This window comes from Crassostrea angulata, chromosome 7 (assembly GCF_025612915.1).
Source record: "Crassostrea angulata isolate pt1a10 chromosome 7, ASM2561291v2, whole genome shotgun sequence".
Lineage (NCBI taxonomy): Eukaryota > Metazoa > Mollusca > Bivalvia > Ostreida > Ostreidae > Magallana > Magallana angulata.
Window position 1 is genome coordinate 40,742,613 of NC_069117.1, and position 18,038 is coordinate 40,760,650.

At 31.7% G+C, this 18,038-nt stretch overlaps 1 protein-coding gene across 1 annotated transcript in view; it reads left to right on the forward strand.

The window, feature by feature from the left end:
- LOC128191334 (proto-oncogene vav-like) overlaps positions 1-18,038 on the forward strand; it is a 40,217-nt gene that overhangs the window by 10,180 nt on the left and 11,999 nt on the right. The window contains exons 3-4 of the mRNA XM_052863408.1: positions 9,658-9,720; positions 17,895-18,010. Of these exons, the coding sequence (XP_052719368.1) occupies positions 9,658-9,720; positions 17,895-18,010 (179 nt within the window). The remainder of the gene's footprint in view (positions 1-9,657; positions 9,721-17,894; positions 18,011-18,038) is intronic.

Consider the following 18,038-nt stretch of genomic DNA (forward strand, 5'->3'; position numbering starts at 1 on the left):
CCAATGTATATGTCTCAAAGTCCATTTCTAATTTTGATAAAAATTCTTTGAAGTCCATATCAGTAACAATCAGGGACAAAGTAACGGTTTTAGGCATAGGAGGAATTGGGAAATTGAAGCGACAAATAGGTTTGTTTTTTTCATACACGTCTTGGCATGCCTGTGAGTCTGGTAATTAACCAAAACTTGATCTGCACCACTTTTTGAACAAGAGACATATCTATCAACAAACTGCGAAATTTTTTCGTAAGAATCAGAAGATACATTTGGTGCATTCTTCACCCACAAGAGCATATGAACATGAGGAGAGCCACGTTGTTGGAATTCCACACGAAAAAAATAGTCAACAACTTCCCCAACAGGATGTGTTTTGTGCAACAAAACTCCATGAAGAAATCTCTGGAACCTGTAATCAAAGTACCTTGAACAAGTTAATGGGTCTGACTTTATAAGCCTACATTTTTCATCCCAAGAAAGGTTATTTATGTCATCTTCTGTATATGTCACATTGTCAATGAGTTTGCCCAGTGTTTTTAAGAGAGGAATCCATTTCGTTTTTGCAGCCGAAAAAGAGCAGAACCAAGTGGGAATGCCAAACTGTCTCATTATAGCAAAAACATCTTTTTTTGCTTTTTCCCAATAAGGTGGGGAACCTCGAAGGTTGCGCAGCACATGATATCCTTCATTTAAATGAACCATTTTGTCTACCGTAATGGAATCCAACACCTCTGCTGTGAATTTCTTCCCTTGCAGTTTACATTTTCTAATTGCTAGCGAGACTTTGTTTTGGATTTGTTTTATTTGTAATTTCTTTGCTTTGTAAAAGATATTTGGAATGCACTTTGCACATCTTCTGTCAACATTCCTCAATTCACATTTGCAGATGGTACTGTTATGCAAAGGTACTTTACGAGACTTGTTGTCTGGCCTAGCTTCTCCACAATATATATTAGGAAATGCCAGAAACTCAGAGAAAATATCCTGAAACATAGTTAAAGGATTGTTGTGTTCACCAGGTGCAACATTCAACACTTCATTAAACTCACGAAAATCAACACTCTGCAAAACGGTATCAGTATTTCCACTTGGCCTGTCATCAAGATCAGGGTCTTCAGTCCATGAATCTATCTCATTTTGACTTTTTCGAAGACTTGACTCTCCTGCCGAATTATTAACACTTGTGCTTAAATCAATATTTCCTAGAGAGCTTGTTTCTGTAATATTGCTTTCCTCAGTATTCAATGAATGAACCCAACTCTGATTTACCTCAATTCCTTCACTTTTATACAAAGCACTATTTTCAACTAGCCACTTTGCTGCAACAAAGACTTTGTTTGGCCTTATTCTTTCACTGGCCACAGAATGCTTGAAGCTTAAGCTGCGCTTCAAATTTAATGCAATAGTTTCATTTTCTGACATCATCCTGGGCAATTTTTAACTGTTGAAGTGACATCTGCTTTGACATTAACAACATTTCCATGAATGCTTAACTGTCCTCCTCTAGGTTTTTCTCTGAGCTGCATAAATGGAATTCTTGGAGAAACAAGTCGTTCTTCAAGTTCAGTCAGTTCAAGTTCCCTCGGTTTTGATAGAAAAGCAATACCATTAGCAACTGAACATGGGGGTATTTTATTAGTTTTCAAATACAATTTACATGTACCACAAACTATATCAGCTTACCTTACTTGGCACTGCTGAAGGATGCCATCAGGTATGTTCGCAGCCTTCGAAACACTTTCTTTGAACCAAGTTTGTTTACAGCATTGGCAAACATGAATACATGTAGGTCCTTCTTGTACAGATTTATGGAAATCAACAATTATTGATTGTTCAACTGGTTGACCAGGATCACTAATTTCTGATGACATTTCTGTTGAACTACCACAACCATTAAGTTGAGATGAGATACCAATGGATGCATTATAATCATTAACTTGGAACAAAATTTCTGCCGAACTACTGCAATCATTAACTTCTGACAAACTTTCTGTGGATACACAATGATCATTGACTTGTGACAGAATTTCTGTTGTACCACAAGTGTTACAAACAAGGTGTGTGTTTTTTATGAGACAAACATACTATCGGGTCTTTTCTCTTGTATGCTTTTTTGTCCTTCAATATATGCACCTTGAATTTGTTAACTTCAAACTGTGTTGAATTCTTATTCCAAAACCAAAATCTCAGAAGATTTTGCAACTCCTGTAACGATTTGACAGTAAAAATGGCAGCATTTTCATCACTATCAGTTTGTCCTTGCATGTTTCTAGCATGGGAGTCAAAAACGTGGAAAAAAGTATCAGAATAATGAATTGCTAAAGCAACGCCCTTACAAAGAAATATACAAGCATGAGGTGCTTCATTCAAACAGAGAGTTAATGCTGTTCCCAATGAAACAAAGGGAAATTCATTTGAAAATGTGTTTACGATATCTCCCGCAAATGTTGTTGAAATGGAGCAATTTGTTAGGCATGAATAAAAACACACTTTTCGAGGAATGTCCTCGGGATTCAAATATGAATGTGAACAGTATTTCCTCACTTGCCTATAAAGAGAATCTCCTTCGACTAAAAGGTAACCAATTACTTCTTTATCCCAAAAGAAAACTGTGTTTTTACTTGCAACTCTGTACAGAATGCTTATCAATGCATTTGCAACACATTGCCGGCCCCTACTTGTCTCTGAAAAATTATCAGAACCCTGGTGAAAACTGCCCAAAACACTTCTTTCAAAAATGACATTATGAGCAAGCGAAGTATTTGATGACTCAACAACTTCATATCTTTCTACACCATGTTCTTGAACATCTGTTAATCCTAATTCAGAATATTGAACAGCTTCTAAGTTTGACTTTTTTGATACAAGTTACAACTTTTTTCATTTCTAATTATTTCTCATTAACACTTATTTAAATTCCAATTTCTGTCAACTATTTGTTAACACAACATGAATTTTTTTTTCTTTAGCTAAGCTTTTTTTCGACTTTGAATTGGTTTAACAACCAGAGGTCCACCAACTATTCCACAGCAGTCGCAAAGTCACACGACAAGGAAAATATTAATATTGCCTTTCCATGCATATTCTTTATGTCCAAGTTAACAGCAGTTATCTGAATTTTCGTTTTATACAAACCCCAACTGTTATATATCTTAAGGGGAAATATCAGTGCAATGTTAAGGGGAAATATCAGTACAATGTGAAACCCTCAGTTCTTTTCGCAAGAGTATAACTTTAACTTGAATAAATAATCTTGATCAAACAAAGATAATTTTGAAATAAATTAATGGCCTGCTGAACTCATAAATATGCTGCACTTTATTGATCTACAGGAATCAACCATCAGTCAGTGCAAGTTAAGAAAATCAGATCTCAATAGAGAATATCCCGACATTAATTATCACGTCTCTATACATCCATAAGATTAATATATGGTCACTTTCAACACCTCAGTTCCTAAAACATGTTAATAACCACACTTTGTTACTTTTCTTGCACAAGATATTAATTCAAAACTACTTTGCCTTCAATTGAGATTTATCTTGAGCATGGTAAGTGCATATTTCTTGTGTCAGTTCTTAGGCCTGTAGCTAAATGGTATATGACAATAACAATGGCGACCATGTCTTTATATAGAAAGACTTGTTGACTGTTACAAACTTCACTTTTCATGTAAGAAAAGTAACGAAATAAACTTTAAGACAATCAGTTTCATATGTATTTAAAACAAACATAAAACACAAACCTTTCCGTTGAGAAATCTCGAACGATACGTTGGCAATTCTGAAAATGTCGTCTTGTCTTCGAAGCTTGGCGGGAAAATAAATCGTGGGGCGTACAAATAGGGGCGAATGAAAATAGTTCCAAAACTTTTGTCATTCTAAAAATCAACGCTATACACAGTATTTTTTTTTTGCCGAAATTACTCATTTTGTTTCAATTATTAACCATTTTAATAAAAACGAATATTTTATCTTTCGGATCTCGGCCTATTTTTATGTAGGTTAACGTTACGGAATCAGCCGAAATTTGCCGAATTCCATTACCCGGAAAGCGCTCGGTTCAGTGTATCGTTAGTGCTGCCTCTATATTAGTTTTGTTCAACCAGACGCTCGGCTGTCTCCGTAAACCCTGCTCGTCGGAAATTTACGGAGACAGCCGAGCGTCTGGTTGAACGAGACTTCCTCTGGATTGACCTGATTTCGTAGGAATATATACATCTACTAAAACTTTCGAATTTCATCGTATCATTTCAAATTCCGAATATTTTCAAGCTTTTGAGATACATATTCTAAAGGGAAATAAGACAATCGAATATATTTCGTCGAATTTATCGATTATTGATTATTTTAAAGTACTATTTCTTTTTAGCGGTGTTGATTAAGTGATTGGGTCCAAACACTGTTTCACTTTCGGTTTGTCCGCGTGACTGCATAAATGAGTTGATTAAAAATCAACTCCCAAAAATCAGTTACTCCACATGAACAGTAAACAGTATATAGCCATAACAAACTTCATTACTGCACTTGTTCAGTATACACAACTGTTGATAACTATCAATTGAATTCTTATAGCATATGCATGTATCATAATATATATTCTTTTACAATAATAATTCTTTATTTCATGCATTATATGTCCAAATATTCATGACTATTGGAGTTTTAGAAATGGTTTTCAAGTCCAAGTGCATGTAATAAATGGTAGATTATCACTGATTTGGTCCAGCTTCATATTTAAGAATATGTTGTGCTGCCTATTAATTGTCTTAATATTATATCATACATGTTCAAATAAATATTTTCATCCTTTAATTACCAAATAAATGATCCAAGTCATCAATCGGGAAAGGCTTTCTCAGGATGAATATAAGAGAATCATTAATCACCTTTCTTTTCATCACTCATGGTTTCTGTTCTTTACGTTAGTCATATATTTCCGCATTGTGTCTTGCATTAGGAATGACCTCGTTAACACATACCAGTGGTGTTCTCATCTCTTGGATGTTTGAAAAATCTTTATTAAAAAACCCTTAAATGATATTACTGGAACTTATACTTATAACATATAAGTAGGACTCATATGGAAGCATGATTTTAAGAAGCTCCATGTAAAAAAATCTCTTGGAGGTTTAAAAAATCTGTATTAAAAAACCCCAAAATAATATTACTGGAAATTTTACTTATAACATATAAGAAGGACTCATATGAAAGCATGATTTTAAGAAGCATATAAGAAGGACTCATATGAAAGCATGATTTTACGAAGCTCCATGTAAAAAAAATAAAATCCATATGGGCATATTATGAAAGTGTATTAAACATAGACAGAGGCTAATATAAATGGAATATTCTATATAAAAATTAGTTATCAGGTGAACCTTGTGAACATTTTTATTAATGTTACTTAGCTTGACAATTTCAAATTTTATATGACTGTGTCTATTTACAAATCATATGTTTTCATGATTTTAAGATAATGAAAAAAAAATCTGTAACAACTAGTCTTTGACCCGTGTGTGCACGGGTTGATAATTGTATATGATATCAGACATCTACGAAATAGATACATCGACACACCGTATTGTTGACATTTACTTAACCAAGCTAATGCTATTAATTTTACTACACTCTGCTTAGTTAGAATAATCTAACTGTGTCTCGGAACAGGCCTTCACCATAGTTAAAATGCCTCCCATATACCAATAATGTAGCAAAAAATTGCAGAATCGCTCCGAAACGTTTTAAGAGAAAATTAATGACGCTGTATTTGAACAGTCAAATTATTCATAACAAACCATTTTGAGGCTGTTAATACCTTTCATCTAAGAATTAAATCTATATTATTGAAGAATTCAACCCTTTTTCACCAACGTTGTTACTCGCTTCAAATTCACACACAAAGAGCCTCCCGTGATCGAGCGTGAATGTAATGCGCAAGATTGTAAAATCTAAAAAATCAAGATGATCTCGGGATTTTTTAAAGGACTTTTCGTTGATTATCAAATAACGAAGCTTGATTTTGAAATAATAATAATAGATTGGTAATCTTCAAATACCAGTAATGTTAAAAATATATAAAACAAATGACAGTACTCTTCCGATTTCTCGGTATTAAAGCCCCAAAATTAGAGTCTATTATTTTGATATAGCAGTATAGATAATGAACACATCACACGAAATCTAAATATAATGTGTGCAATTTAATCAACCGATAAATTAAGATATATATATATATATATTTTCAATAGTACTTTGATTTTTACAGTTCAAAATAGGTGAATATCAATCAGCTGTTCAAATGGTTTCACAGTACTGAAAATCAACATAATCAGTTATTCATAGTGAATAAAAGATAAATTTTTCATGTTACGAACTATATGTGCTAAAAAAATCATCAATACAAATATATAGCCTATTTTCTTACAAATATAATGTTCAAGCTAATGTGCATGAAAGTGTTACACTTAAAATCATTTTGTGAATAAATGTTGGTAAATAAGCATGTCATATGGTGGAGTTAACTCAGGGCTCTCTATGCTAAATGTTGGGCATATAAGCGCCTGGTTAACCCTACCATTTATCATGTTAACGTCCTTTGAGAAAATTCGAATTGAAATTGAGATAATTTTAATTACACATACACTGACTAAATTAACAATGAATTATTTTTATGTTTGAACAAATTAGGATCATTGTTTAGCTATTCTGCATATAGGCTGGGCGATATTGTTTTTCACGTGGATACTTTACGAGTATAATAAGCTGTAACGTTAACATAACACTATAGCACATTTCATGATAACACACTTACCATGCTTACTGCCAATGGCAGGTTTAGATCACAAAGAACTGGTATATGGTCTCGTCATTTTTTTCACTCCCATTTCAATGACACCCGACATCGGATTTTGTTTGCAATATGCATAATACACTAATAATATCCATCAGTTTTCGTTATCCCGACTCCTTGTTTACATCGAGATTTGAAAATTACCGGAAATCGGTGCAAGTATATATGTCGTTAACCTTAAGTTTGTAAATGATTAAAAAAGTAAAACCATTTGATAAAAAGGAAATTTTTATGCAAGTTCATAAACTTACACACATTGTATCACTGTTTTATACCTTAAATTAAGCAATTAAACCGTCTCGCTTTGGAAATACGACATTTATCGCCAGACGACAGTTCGCGTTGCACAGTGAACTTTTTTTGGTCAAGTTCACATATCCTTAATTTTTTTTTTGGGCCCCATCTTATATAGCGAATTATAAAAAAATCTTAACATATTTTGATAGTTTTTCAAACAAAATTAAATAAAAATGACGTCTTTTTAACAGTTTTCATAAATCTGACGTATTATTATTATGAGGATAAATGTATTGTCGCTGTTCTTAAGAAAATATTGCAGCAAAAGATTTTCTCTAATTGAAGGCATTTGTTATTTTTTAATAAAGATAAAAAAAAATGTGTGGGCATTAGTACAGTAGAGTGAGATGCCTATCAATATTCATTGTTCAATTAAATAAGGTTATAAAGCATCGCACGAATTCACACCAGATAAACAACAACAGTTTACAATGGCTAAGACCAACTAAATTATTAAATGTTTTACCTCACCTGAGCTGAAAGCTCAAGTGAGCTATTTTGATCGCATTTTCTCCATCGTCCGTCTGTCCGTCCGTCTGTAAAGTTTTTACATTTTGAACTTTTTCGCTAAAACCGATTGGACAATTTCAGCTAAATTAGGCACAAAGCAACCTTATAGGAAGGCAAATATAAATTGCAGAAATGAAAGACTGATCTTTATTCAAAACGGAAAAAAATCGAAACTGTAGAAAAAGGGAGTTCGTTTTTTGAAATATTCTTTTCAAGAAGTACCGGGTCAAATTCAAGTAATTTAATATAAATAATCCTTATGGAAAGGAAAATATAAGTTGCAAAAATTACGGCTAATTCTTTTTCAAATCTTAGTTTTTACGAAAAAACATAATGAAAGAAAAGTTTGTTTTAACCAATTTATAACTTTGGGTTCAGTATTTCATACTTCTAAAACGAGGTTCTTTGTTTAAAGCAGCTATGTTGGACGTATGATAATTGGGCCAATCTAACAAATGTTGTGCAACAGTTCGCGTGCGAAGGAAATCTTTGAAACATGCAAGATATATTGGTGCCGATTTTGGGTAGTAAAATGAGGTTAATTATTTCAATGCGTTGACAGTTTTCACATTTGACGGTGGTGATATGTTAGCTTGTTTTGATTTCCGTTTCATTTGCATTATTTATGCTTTGTTACATAGGGAACTATCGCCTGTATTTTTGTAATTGTTACGTATCAAATCAAACATAGACTTCGGTAAAACAGACAGTTGACTGTTTACCTATGCAAAATACGCAAAATCTGATGTTTTAACAAAGTACTAAAATACAATGCATTCCATTGGGAATTCGGTATGATTTTTTGCGTAATGGTTGGCTAACGCAATGTGTTATGTTGAGATGTTCATCATTTGTTTGAGTTTATTTATAGTTTAAACCGAGTTTAATACCACTGACGGAAATATGTAGGAAAATATATGATTCTTTTTAAAAAATAAATTGTGCTCTTTGTTTAGTGCATGTTTCTTCTGTTATATTGTTTACAATTTCTATTTACTAACCATATTTGAGTGTTAAGCTTCGAATTATAAGCAAGATACAAAGCTTTGCTCACAATTCTATGAATGTACACATAACTGAGGCCATTCTTTTTTTCTTTACATTTTAAATGCTGAATATGAAATACCATGTAAAAAATCTTAAGATGAATGTGATAAAATAGTTTTATATCTTGCATTGGATTTTCTTATTTTCGGTAAAAGTTGTATTCCATAAAGGTATAATATCAAACATTAAGTGAATGCAAAAATAAGTGTAAAATTCGACTTATTTACATAAAATTTTTTGTTATTCTGACGAGGGGCCATATGGTACAGTATCCCTTGAACGCCGATATAAAGTCTTTGTTGCTCAGGTGAGCGATGTGGCCCAATGGGCCTCTTGTTAATTTAAGGAATTGAGCGCAATGAGGTTCATTTTTTTTCTTTCACATATCCAGAGCCGTTTTTTTTATTTCAACTTACCAACAAATACTGGTCCGCAGCGAGAAAAATTCGCAACAATGACGCTCGCAACCTTCTCATAAATTTGTCGCACGCGAAAAGAAAAGTTTACAGTACTACTGATTTTTAAAAATAAAATACAATACCTAGTAAGTAGTTGAGAGAGAAAATGTTCCTATATGCTCTCATATATTTTGATCGTTTTATATCGCTTTATGGGCCTTTTGTTATGTAGGACATTTGAAAAAATATGCGAATATCATATTGAAATATTAAGTAAAAAATAACTGGTTTGTTATCTAAGGTGCTAAATGTTGTTGTTTCCTTTAAAACAAAAATAAAATCAATGGCAAAAGAAATATATATGTATATATCATTAATCAAAAAAGGGAGGAAAATGCCAAAAATTAAATGAACATGAATATGTTTACTACATGTAATTCCGGGATATAAAATGCAAAATTTATCTTACAGAACCAATCACCCCTCCCAAACTACAGAGTTTATAAAATAGAAAAACGAACGTATCAATGACCTAAATCATAATTGCACATTACAGGGACTACTGAATGGAGACGAAGGCTGGTTCCCTTCACAGCTAGTTCAAGAAATAGAAAACAAGGTACATGTATGTATTAAACACGTTGCTTCTCCTTTTGAAATTGAATGTACAAGGAAGTTGAACTGGATTGATTTCTGAGCTTCCGTCTTGACTATAAACTAAAAGACTTTTGTTTAAAAAAGAGGCATAAGTTATTTTGGTTTGTGAAAATTTTATTTGTAGTATGAAGCTAAAGTATACTTGCCTCAGGCAGCATGTAAAACTATGTTTCAATAACCCGTGACCCAGAATTGCCCATACTCTGCAAAACTGATTTTTTGTATGTATGGTTTATCCATCAGCGAATATTCAATCTTTAGCTACGACATATCGTTAAGGAAATAAGGAAAGTAGAAAAAACAACAAAATGAACAATCGTATTACAAAGATTATTTTCAGCTTAAGATAAAGCTTACCAAGCCTAGAATGTTTCTGTGGACTCTTTTTTGTTATTAAATAAGATCAATATGAGATTAAAACACTTATACTGTTCTTAGAACATTTTTTTAAAATACTTAAAAGAATATAAAAAGTTTAAGGTTACCACTTAAGGAAGGAGTATTTTCTGGTATTCGACTTGTCAAATGTAAATTTGATTAATGTTCATTAAATCAAGATGAAAGAAATTAAAATATTTTTTTTTTACTATCATACAACTTGGCATAGAAAAAGTAATCAATGTCTAGAATCGAACAAGGGCTATATTTTTGGCGGAATATTGACCTAGGAAAATATCACATGTTTGGCAAATCAGAATTGCTGCAGATTAATGAGTCTGTTTTAGCATTTAAAAAAAATAACATTAATGTTAGATTTTTTTTACAAATGTGAACTAATTATATGATACCTGGATTTCAGAATGTTTTTAAAATATGATTTGCTTATCAAATTACATTTTTATAAGCTTTTTGAACGCCCATTCTATACACTGATTTGTGTGAAAAAATCACTTAAATCATTTTCTCTCTCTTATTAAATGGTCAATATATTAGCTTTTCTGTCAATTTATATCTTTATATAAAGTCTTCATAATACACAAAAATCAGAAATATTTTAATATTGGAAGCAATAAAAAAATAAGCAAAATTTCTTCAAAATTTAAGAAAATTAGAGAAAATGCGGGCTACGCAATATCAATTTTAATATAAATATTTATTCCATTTTAGAAGTATAAACTGATAGACATTCTGATATTTTTTATCATTTCATTGAAGAATAGAATCTTCAAATCTTAAATCAATGTCTACATAACTGCAAAGAGCTACATTTATTTTCATCATCCTTTAAGTTGAGGAAAAATGTAGTGATCTTGACCTGACATTTATGCGAAAACAAAAACGTCAAATTTGATTAAACTGATAGAATCAGTTGGTAATATCATCTGTTTGACTGTGTCAAAATTTCTTGAACTTCTTATTATAAGTACAAGGGTTGATCTAAAAATAATGTCACACTATGCACTGCGTTTCACATTGGCGTTGTGTTGTATAAAATGATACATCAAAATTTTCCTTATCAGAATTCTAATTTGAAGAAAAATTCTCAGTAAATTTTGTTGAATACGTAACAAGATATTGATATTTATAGCACGATATATACGTGATATCGCCGTGTCATGAATTTACGTCTTTTTTAAGGTTTGTATTTATGTATTAATAACATAATTTCAAAATTTGAAAAAGACTCAAACAACACAATATTTTGATACAGATAAATAATAGACATTTTTAACTATTTAAAAAAATTATGGAACGCAACCGTCCATTTCGGATATTTATGCAATGCCTTTTGTCTCTAAATCAAAGAATAAAAAGACTGGACATGCGAATAATGATACCAGGATAGAAAAATGTACTGGAATTGATATATCAACCTAAAATTGAGAGCGAGTGAACAGGGTACCCTTAACATGGTTCTAATATTTAATAAAAGCATATGTCATGTTAATAAATAAATTAAATAAACAGAAGATACACGCACTGAAGGAAAGTTAAAACTAGGTTCTTACGTCATGAGATATATAAAAAAGCTACGCTCATGACTTCTTCAAGAGACCTCGACAAACTGATCGCACATTGAATAATATCCAATATATACCCACCGATTACAAAAATAGTAATTAGTTACTTTCTGAATTAAAATGAAAAAAAGTAAATAAAAAAAAAACATCGTGGCAAATTTCTATACTGTAATAAATTATGAAATTCTACCAAAATTCCAAAGATCTAAAAATGACGTCACTAGCGTGCGGCGACTATCCTTGCTTCACGCTTTACAAAATATATATTATCTTTAGAAATATTTATTATGATGCATTAAAATTTTCAGATCTGAATTGAAATAATCAGATATCTCAAAGCACAAATTTTGTCTTTTTACGCGGATTTTTCACGATTTTATCTGTGACATTACTTTTGGATCAACCCTCGTAGTATTTTTAATAACGAGAAGAGTCCTTTCTTAAGTTAGAACAACAGAGAAGACAAGTAAATTGTATCGATTACATTATGCTGTAATATGTAATAATATTTTTACAAAATAAAAATTAATTATATGCATGTGATATAAATGAAAAATATACTATATGCATGTGATATCATTGAATCATTTGTAATATTTGCTATTATTATTATTTTGGCGCCTTTTTGCTCTGTGACTCTAACTTTCCGCTACTTTAACGTTATTATGACGTCACAATGAACTTTTGCTTATTGACGTTACTACGTTACATATAAGTCATTTAAGAAATAAACAACGTTATTTAGCGAACATGGCGTTATGAATAGCAATTGCTCTGTTGGCATATTTCATGATCCGCGACAGCGCATCATGGAAAATATGCCAGCAGAGCAATTGCTATTCATATTGCCATGTTCGCTAAATAATCGTTGTTTAATACTTATATTTGCATTTTACCACTCGCAAATACCCTGTATTAGCCTAGACCTAGACATTTAGGTATTGCAATCAGACTTTAATGTATCTTTTATGACGTCATAGTATACAGACAGAGCAATTGCGATTATAAAAAAATAATTGCAGTTCCTCTGTATAGGCTTACAGTGGGAAAGAACAATGGATATGCAAAGATTTGTACATAACTGCCTGAAAAGTTAGGAATGGCGAAAACGTTTGCAGTAAATACGATCATTTTGTGATTTTTTTCTTGATATTTATTATTTTTAAATTTTTTAAAACTATATATATATATATATATATATATATATATATATATATATATATATATATATATATATATATATATATATATATATATATATATATATTTATATATATTTAAATCCAAAAAATATCGCAGTGTCCGGTTTTATATAAAGAATATATATATATATATATATATATATATATATATATATATATATATATATATATATATATATGTTTTCCCTTGGACTGAAATGTCACACTTTCATTGGTTTAAACATAGCACGTGGTTGCCTCATATATCTCTATATTTGTTTGGTGAGAAATATAGAATATCACACTGTTATTTTGGGCTTGAGCCGATACCAACCGCTCGGGCTGATACCAGGGCCGAGATCAAAACAACAGTGTGATGTTGTTTATATCATATATCTAAAATCAAAGACCTTTTTTCAAATTCAAATTCCAAATAAGGAACATAATTTATCATGAAGAAGCTATAGATTTTTTTCTCGGATTTACGAAACTCGTTCGATTTATTCTTTTTTATATGTGTTAAGAACTGTATGAGTTGTTGGACTTTGATGATAAACTATATGTCGTTTAAAATATATAGTAGAAGAGAGTCTATCGTCTGAAATGAAGCACTATCTATTCGCGAGAGAGAAACTTCCATCCTTCGTAACGTCGTAATGATTCAAATTCCTTCATTGGGATTTCGTAAGTTTCCTGTCAGATTCCATTCATAAAAATCCATACTTTTAGACCTATAGGGCCTAGCAAATTGTTTGAGAACGTTCATAAGCGCGTCCATTACTTTAATCACTTAATTTTTACAGTCTAATCTCTGGTTTTCTAAGATTAAGTCTCGTTCCATCCTTCTCTATATCCTCCATAATTTAAATGTTGAGATCTTAAATATAGCGTGCTATTGTTCTGAATACACAACCGTTATGTAGGTTACCTCCCCTTGCTTAGATACATATCACTCTTTGGCGCTATTTTTGAATTATTATTTTCAATTTTCAGCAATAAATAAAAATATTCAGACGTGTAAGGTGATGCTTTGTATTATTTATTTGTTATTCTATCGTCATTTTACAAACTAGTCTTAATTTAAAGCAAAGATATTTGGAAATAAGCGATTTTAAATTTGAGGGCAATACACCCCCTTGACGACGGGCTGAGACAGAGAAATATCAGCCCCGAGGGCGATACAGCCCTAGCTTCCAGTTGCTGTCTCACCTTGTCCAAAACACGTGTATCAGGGCTGATACACTACTAGGTATATGATAAATAATATTAGGCAATATTGCCGTCATTGGCCGACGCTTCGCTTACTCATTTCGACATTTCATAGTATTTAATACATAAACTGCATGCCGTAAGTTCTTAAAGTAATTGGAGTAGTTGCCCTTTGAAATTCTTTAAAATTAGAGTAGTTTCCCTTAGAATATTGACGTCACATTGTTTTATCTGAAGCAGAACAAAATGGCAGCGTCGAAATTTGCTCAATTCTCTGCAGAGGAAAGGTAGAAATCATTTAAAATTGAATAGCAACAAAACATTGTAAGTAAACATGGATGAAGCATAGATTTTTAAAGAGTATTTGAAAGGTGAGATTGAAAATTTTGAAAAGTTTAAATGAGTTAAATTGGGCGAGAAGTAATGGATCTTGTACATGGCTTTGTTAGATCATCGCTATTGTGAATAAATATGTAGCTTGATAGTCCTCGGAAAAAAAACCCACTTTATACATATATTACATGGCTTTTGGGCGACATACCAGTTATTTGCCCCGAGGTGACAGGAAAGCCCTGGAGTGTTATGTTGCCCGATGCCGAAGGCAGAGGGCGACATAACACTCCAGGGCTTTCCTGTCACCGAGGGACAAATATCCTGGTATTGTCGCCCGAGAAGACATGTAATATATGTTATATAACATTTTTAAAAATAAAAATATGTTTAAGAATATATTTATCTCATTAACATGTGTATTTTAATTATTAATGCATCTTCATATCTTACAAATCAATTTTCTTCTTAAATGTCAAAAAGAAGATTATTATTGGAATTAAACAACTAAAGTAAGTTTCTTTGAATAGCAGACACTGTTAAGACATTTTTATTTTCGAGGAACTGTTTACGTTTGCCAAGCTAAATTTCGAACCCGACGTAATAAATATGCAGAATGATTGCACGCGAGGGTGATATAAGAGTTTCGGGAGGGCAATATCACCGTTTCCTGTGAAATATAACTTTTTCCGGGAGGGCACTATAACTATTTCCGGTGTAATTCAGCAATTTTCAGGGCATAGTAATTAAATTATCTCATTTGTGACATAACGGGAAAACTTACTCAAAAATGTTATATATTAGGTTAGTTACTGACTCACTACGGAAATATATTGGGTTGATCAAGCTCATAGACGGCTCGGCTTCGCCTCGCCATCTATAAGATTGATCAACCCAATATATTTCCGTAGTGAGTCAGTAACTAACCTAATAAGTAATAAATATTATATTATATTATATTATTATATTATATTATATTATATTATATTCAGTAGTATATTCTTATATACAACTCTATATATAGAGGAATAGTCAATAATTGTAATATAAGCTCGTCCGATAAATATTGACCGGTCAATATTTTTTTAATATTGACCGGCTAGGAATAATATCTAGAGAATATTCCCTCTATTTCAATTTATCGCTTCTGATTTGTTGATTCGTAAACGGTGACGTTAATAACTCTTCGTGACTCTAAAACAAGGTGACGTCATAATAGGTTATCGGTCATGGCAAGCAAACAACGGACGCGCAATGCGACGGTTTGCTATCATAAGGAGATGAAGATTTGCGAGTTACTTTGAAGTAAAATCAGATAGAACATTTGTAACTTAATTCTTACGGGCGGTGGAATATCACCACTGATCGATTGATGCCGAGGATATTTCGAAAATGCACTTTGCGCAAAATTGAATTCGTGAATTGTATGTTGAGCTGAAAAAATTACGGCGATCTGTTTTCAATTGCTTTCGTATATTTTGGTTTGTTTCTTCATATGACAAAAAAATGTTAACTGTGTTTGGGGGCAACATTGATTTATTAGCCCCCTTGGGACGAAAATATTGCCCTCCGGTTCGCGTCGGGCAATATTTCGTCCCTCGGGGGCTAGTATAATAATTGTTGCCCTCAACCTCAGTCAAAATATATATATATATATATATATATATATATATATATATATATATATATATATATATATATATATATATATATATATATATATATATATATATAATTTAAAAATGATAAATATCCAGAATAAAATCACAAATTGATCCTATTAACCGCAAACGTTTTCGCCATTCCTGGCTCTTCAGGCAGTTATGTATATATATATATATATATATATATATATATATATATATATATATATATATATATATATATATATATATATATATATATATAAAATCCAAAATGAGTAAAGTTAATCCACACAAGTATTAAATAATAAAAAATAATAAATAATATTATTATAATGAAACCGGTAGAGTTTTGAATCGGCTTTCTGTTATTTTTTATTATATATATATATATATATATATATATATATATATATATATATATATATATATATATATATATATATATATATATATATATATATATATATATATATATATATATATATTTATATATATATACACCAAAGAATTCCAATGAATTTAAGTAATGTAACCTTCCAAATTGCAGTGATAATTAAGTAAATTGCTAGAAGAATTTCACCCTATGCATTTATCCCAGATACCTTATGGATGACATGAAAACCAAGTTATCTGAGAATAGTTTCTTTGGCGCTTCTTGCCGCGTTGAAATTATGGGGGCTACCGCAGGGCCGCCCCCAACAAAAGCAAGCAAGCAAAAAGCAAAGCAACAAGCATTAAGCAAACATGATGTTATCAATAGGCAACTATGACGTAATTATGACGTCATCAACAAGCAAATATGACGTTATCAATTATCAATAAGCAAATATGACGTAAGCATGCACTGGGTAAACGCAAGTGCATTAACGTTCTAATAAATATTTTAACCATACTTAAGCCATATACATAATATAAGCAACCTTGAATGACAAGTAAATGGACAAGAATTTTCACATGTGCATATCCATCATTATGGATTTGAATTAGGATCAACTGTCCAATATGACGTCATGAGCGTAGAATATGTGTCGACTCTTCCATTTGTGTTGAGGTGCGGTCGAAATACGCCATATGGATTTTTTCACCGCGACGTTATCGAGTGTAGCCGTTTTGATGAACCAGTGTACAGCTGCAATATAATAAAAGGAAAACCACAGCAGTATACGCTCTAAAAGATTCACATGAACATAAAATACATGTAATATGTAACTAAGTAAATCATGCCAAGTAAGAACAAAGACCATGTGCATTCTAACAAGTATGGGTAGTGGGTGGGTGGGATAAAAAAGCAAGATTATGTTAAAAATTATTGTAGCAAATTTACTACGTCTTTGTTTTAGAAAGGGGATTATTCTAGATGGGAAGTAGCTAATATAAAAATACCCGATAAAACCCAACCCGATCGTACTCAAAATTTCCGGCTAATAGTTACTGAGATAAATGCGCATATCTGAGACAAGCTCCAATATGCGATAGTATTGTTTTTATGTTCTTCAGACCCTAATTTTTTTTCTCATTTATTTGGGTGTTGAATGGGGATAAATTAAGAGAGACAAGTTAGATTACATATATGGAAATCCTGTAATAGCAGAATTTTTGTTTGTTTGTTGTTGAAACTGTTATGGAGAGTTTTGCATTCCTCTTTTATTCTAAAATTCTGTGCAGAAATACGCAAGTTTGTAAACTCTAATGAATGATATATGTGGACGTCTGTAACTGCTTTTGAAACCAAGGACAATCATCTTTTGATGGGCTTACAAATTATTATGTGTAATATATCAACACTTCATGGCTTTTTATTGTCACCAGATTCGGAGAAAACCCTCCTATTTGGATGTTAAAATAAGGTCTAGAACTGATAATGGAACCCCAAGTAATGTGGTGGACGATGACCGCTCATCCGATCAGCTCAGTGTGTATAATTGGTATGTTGTGCTGACACAGTTGTGTACT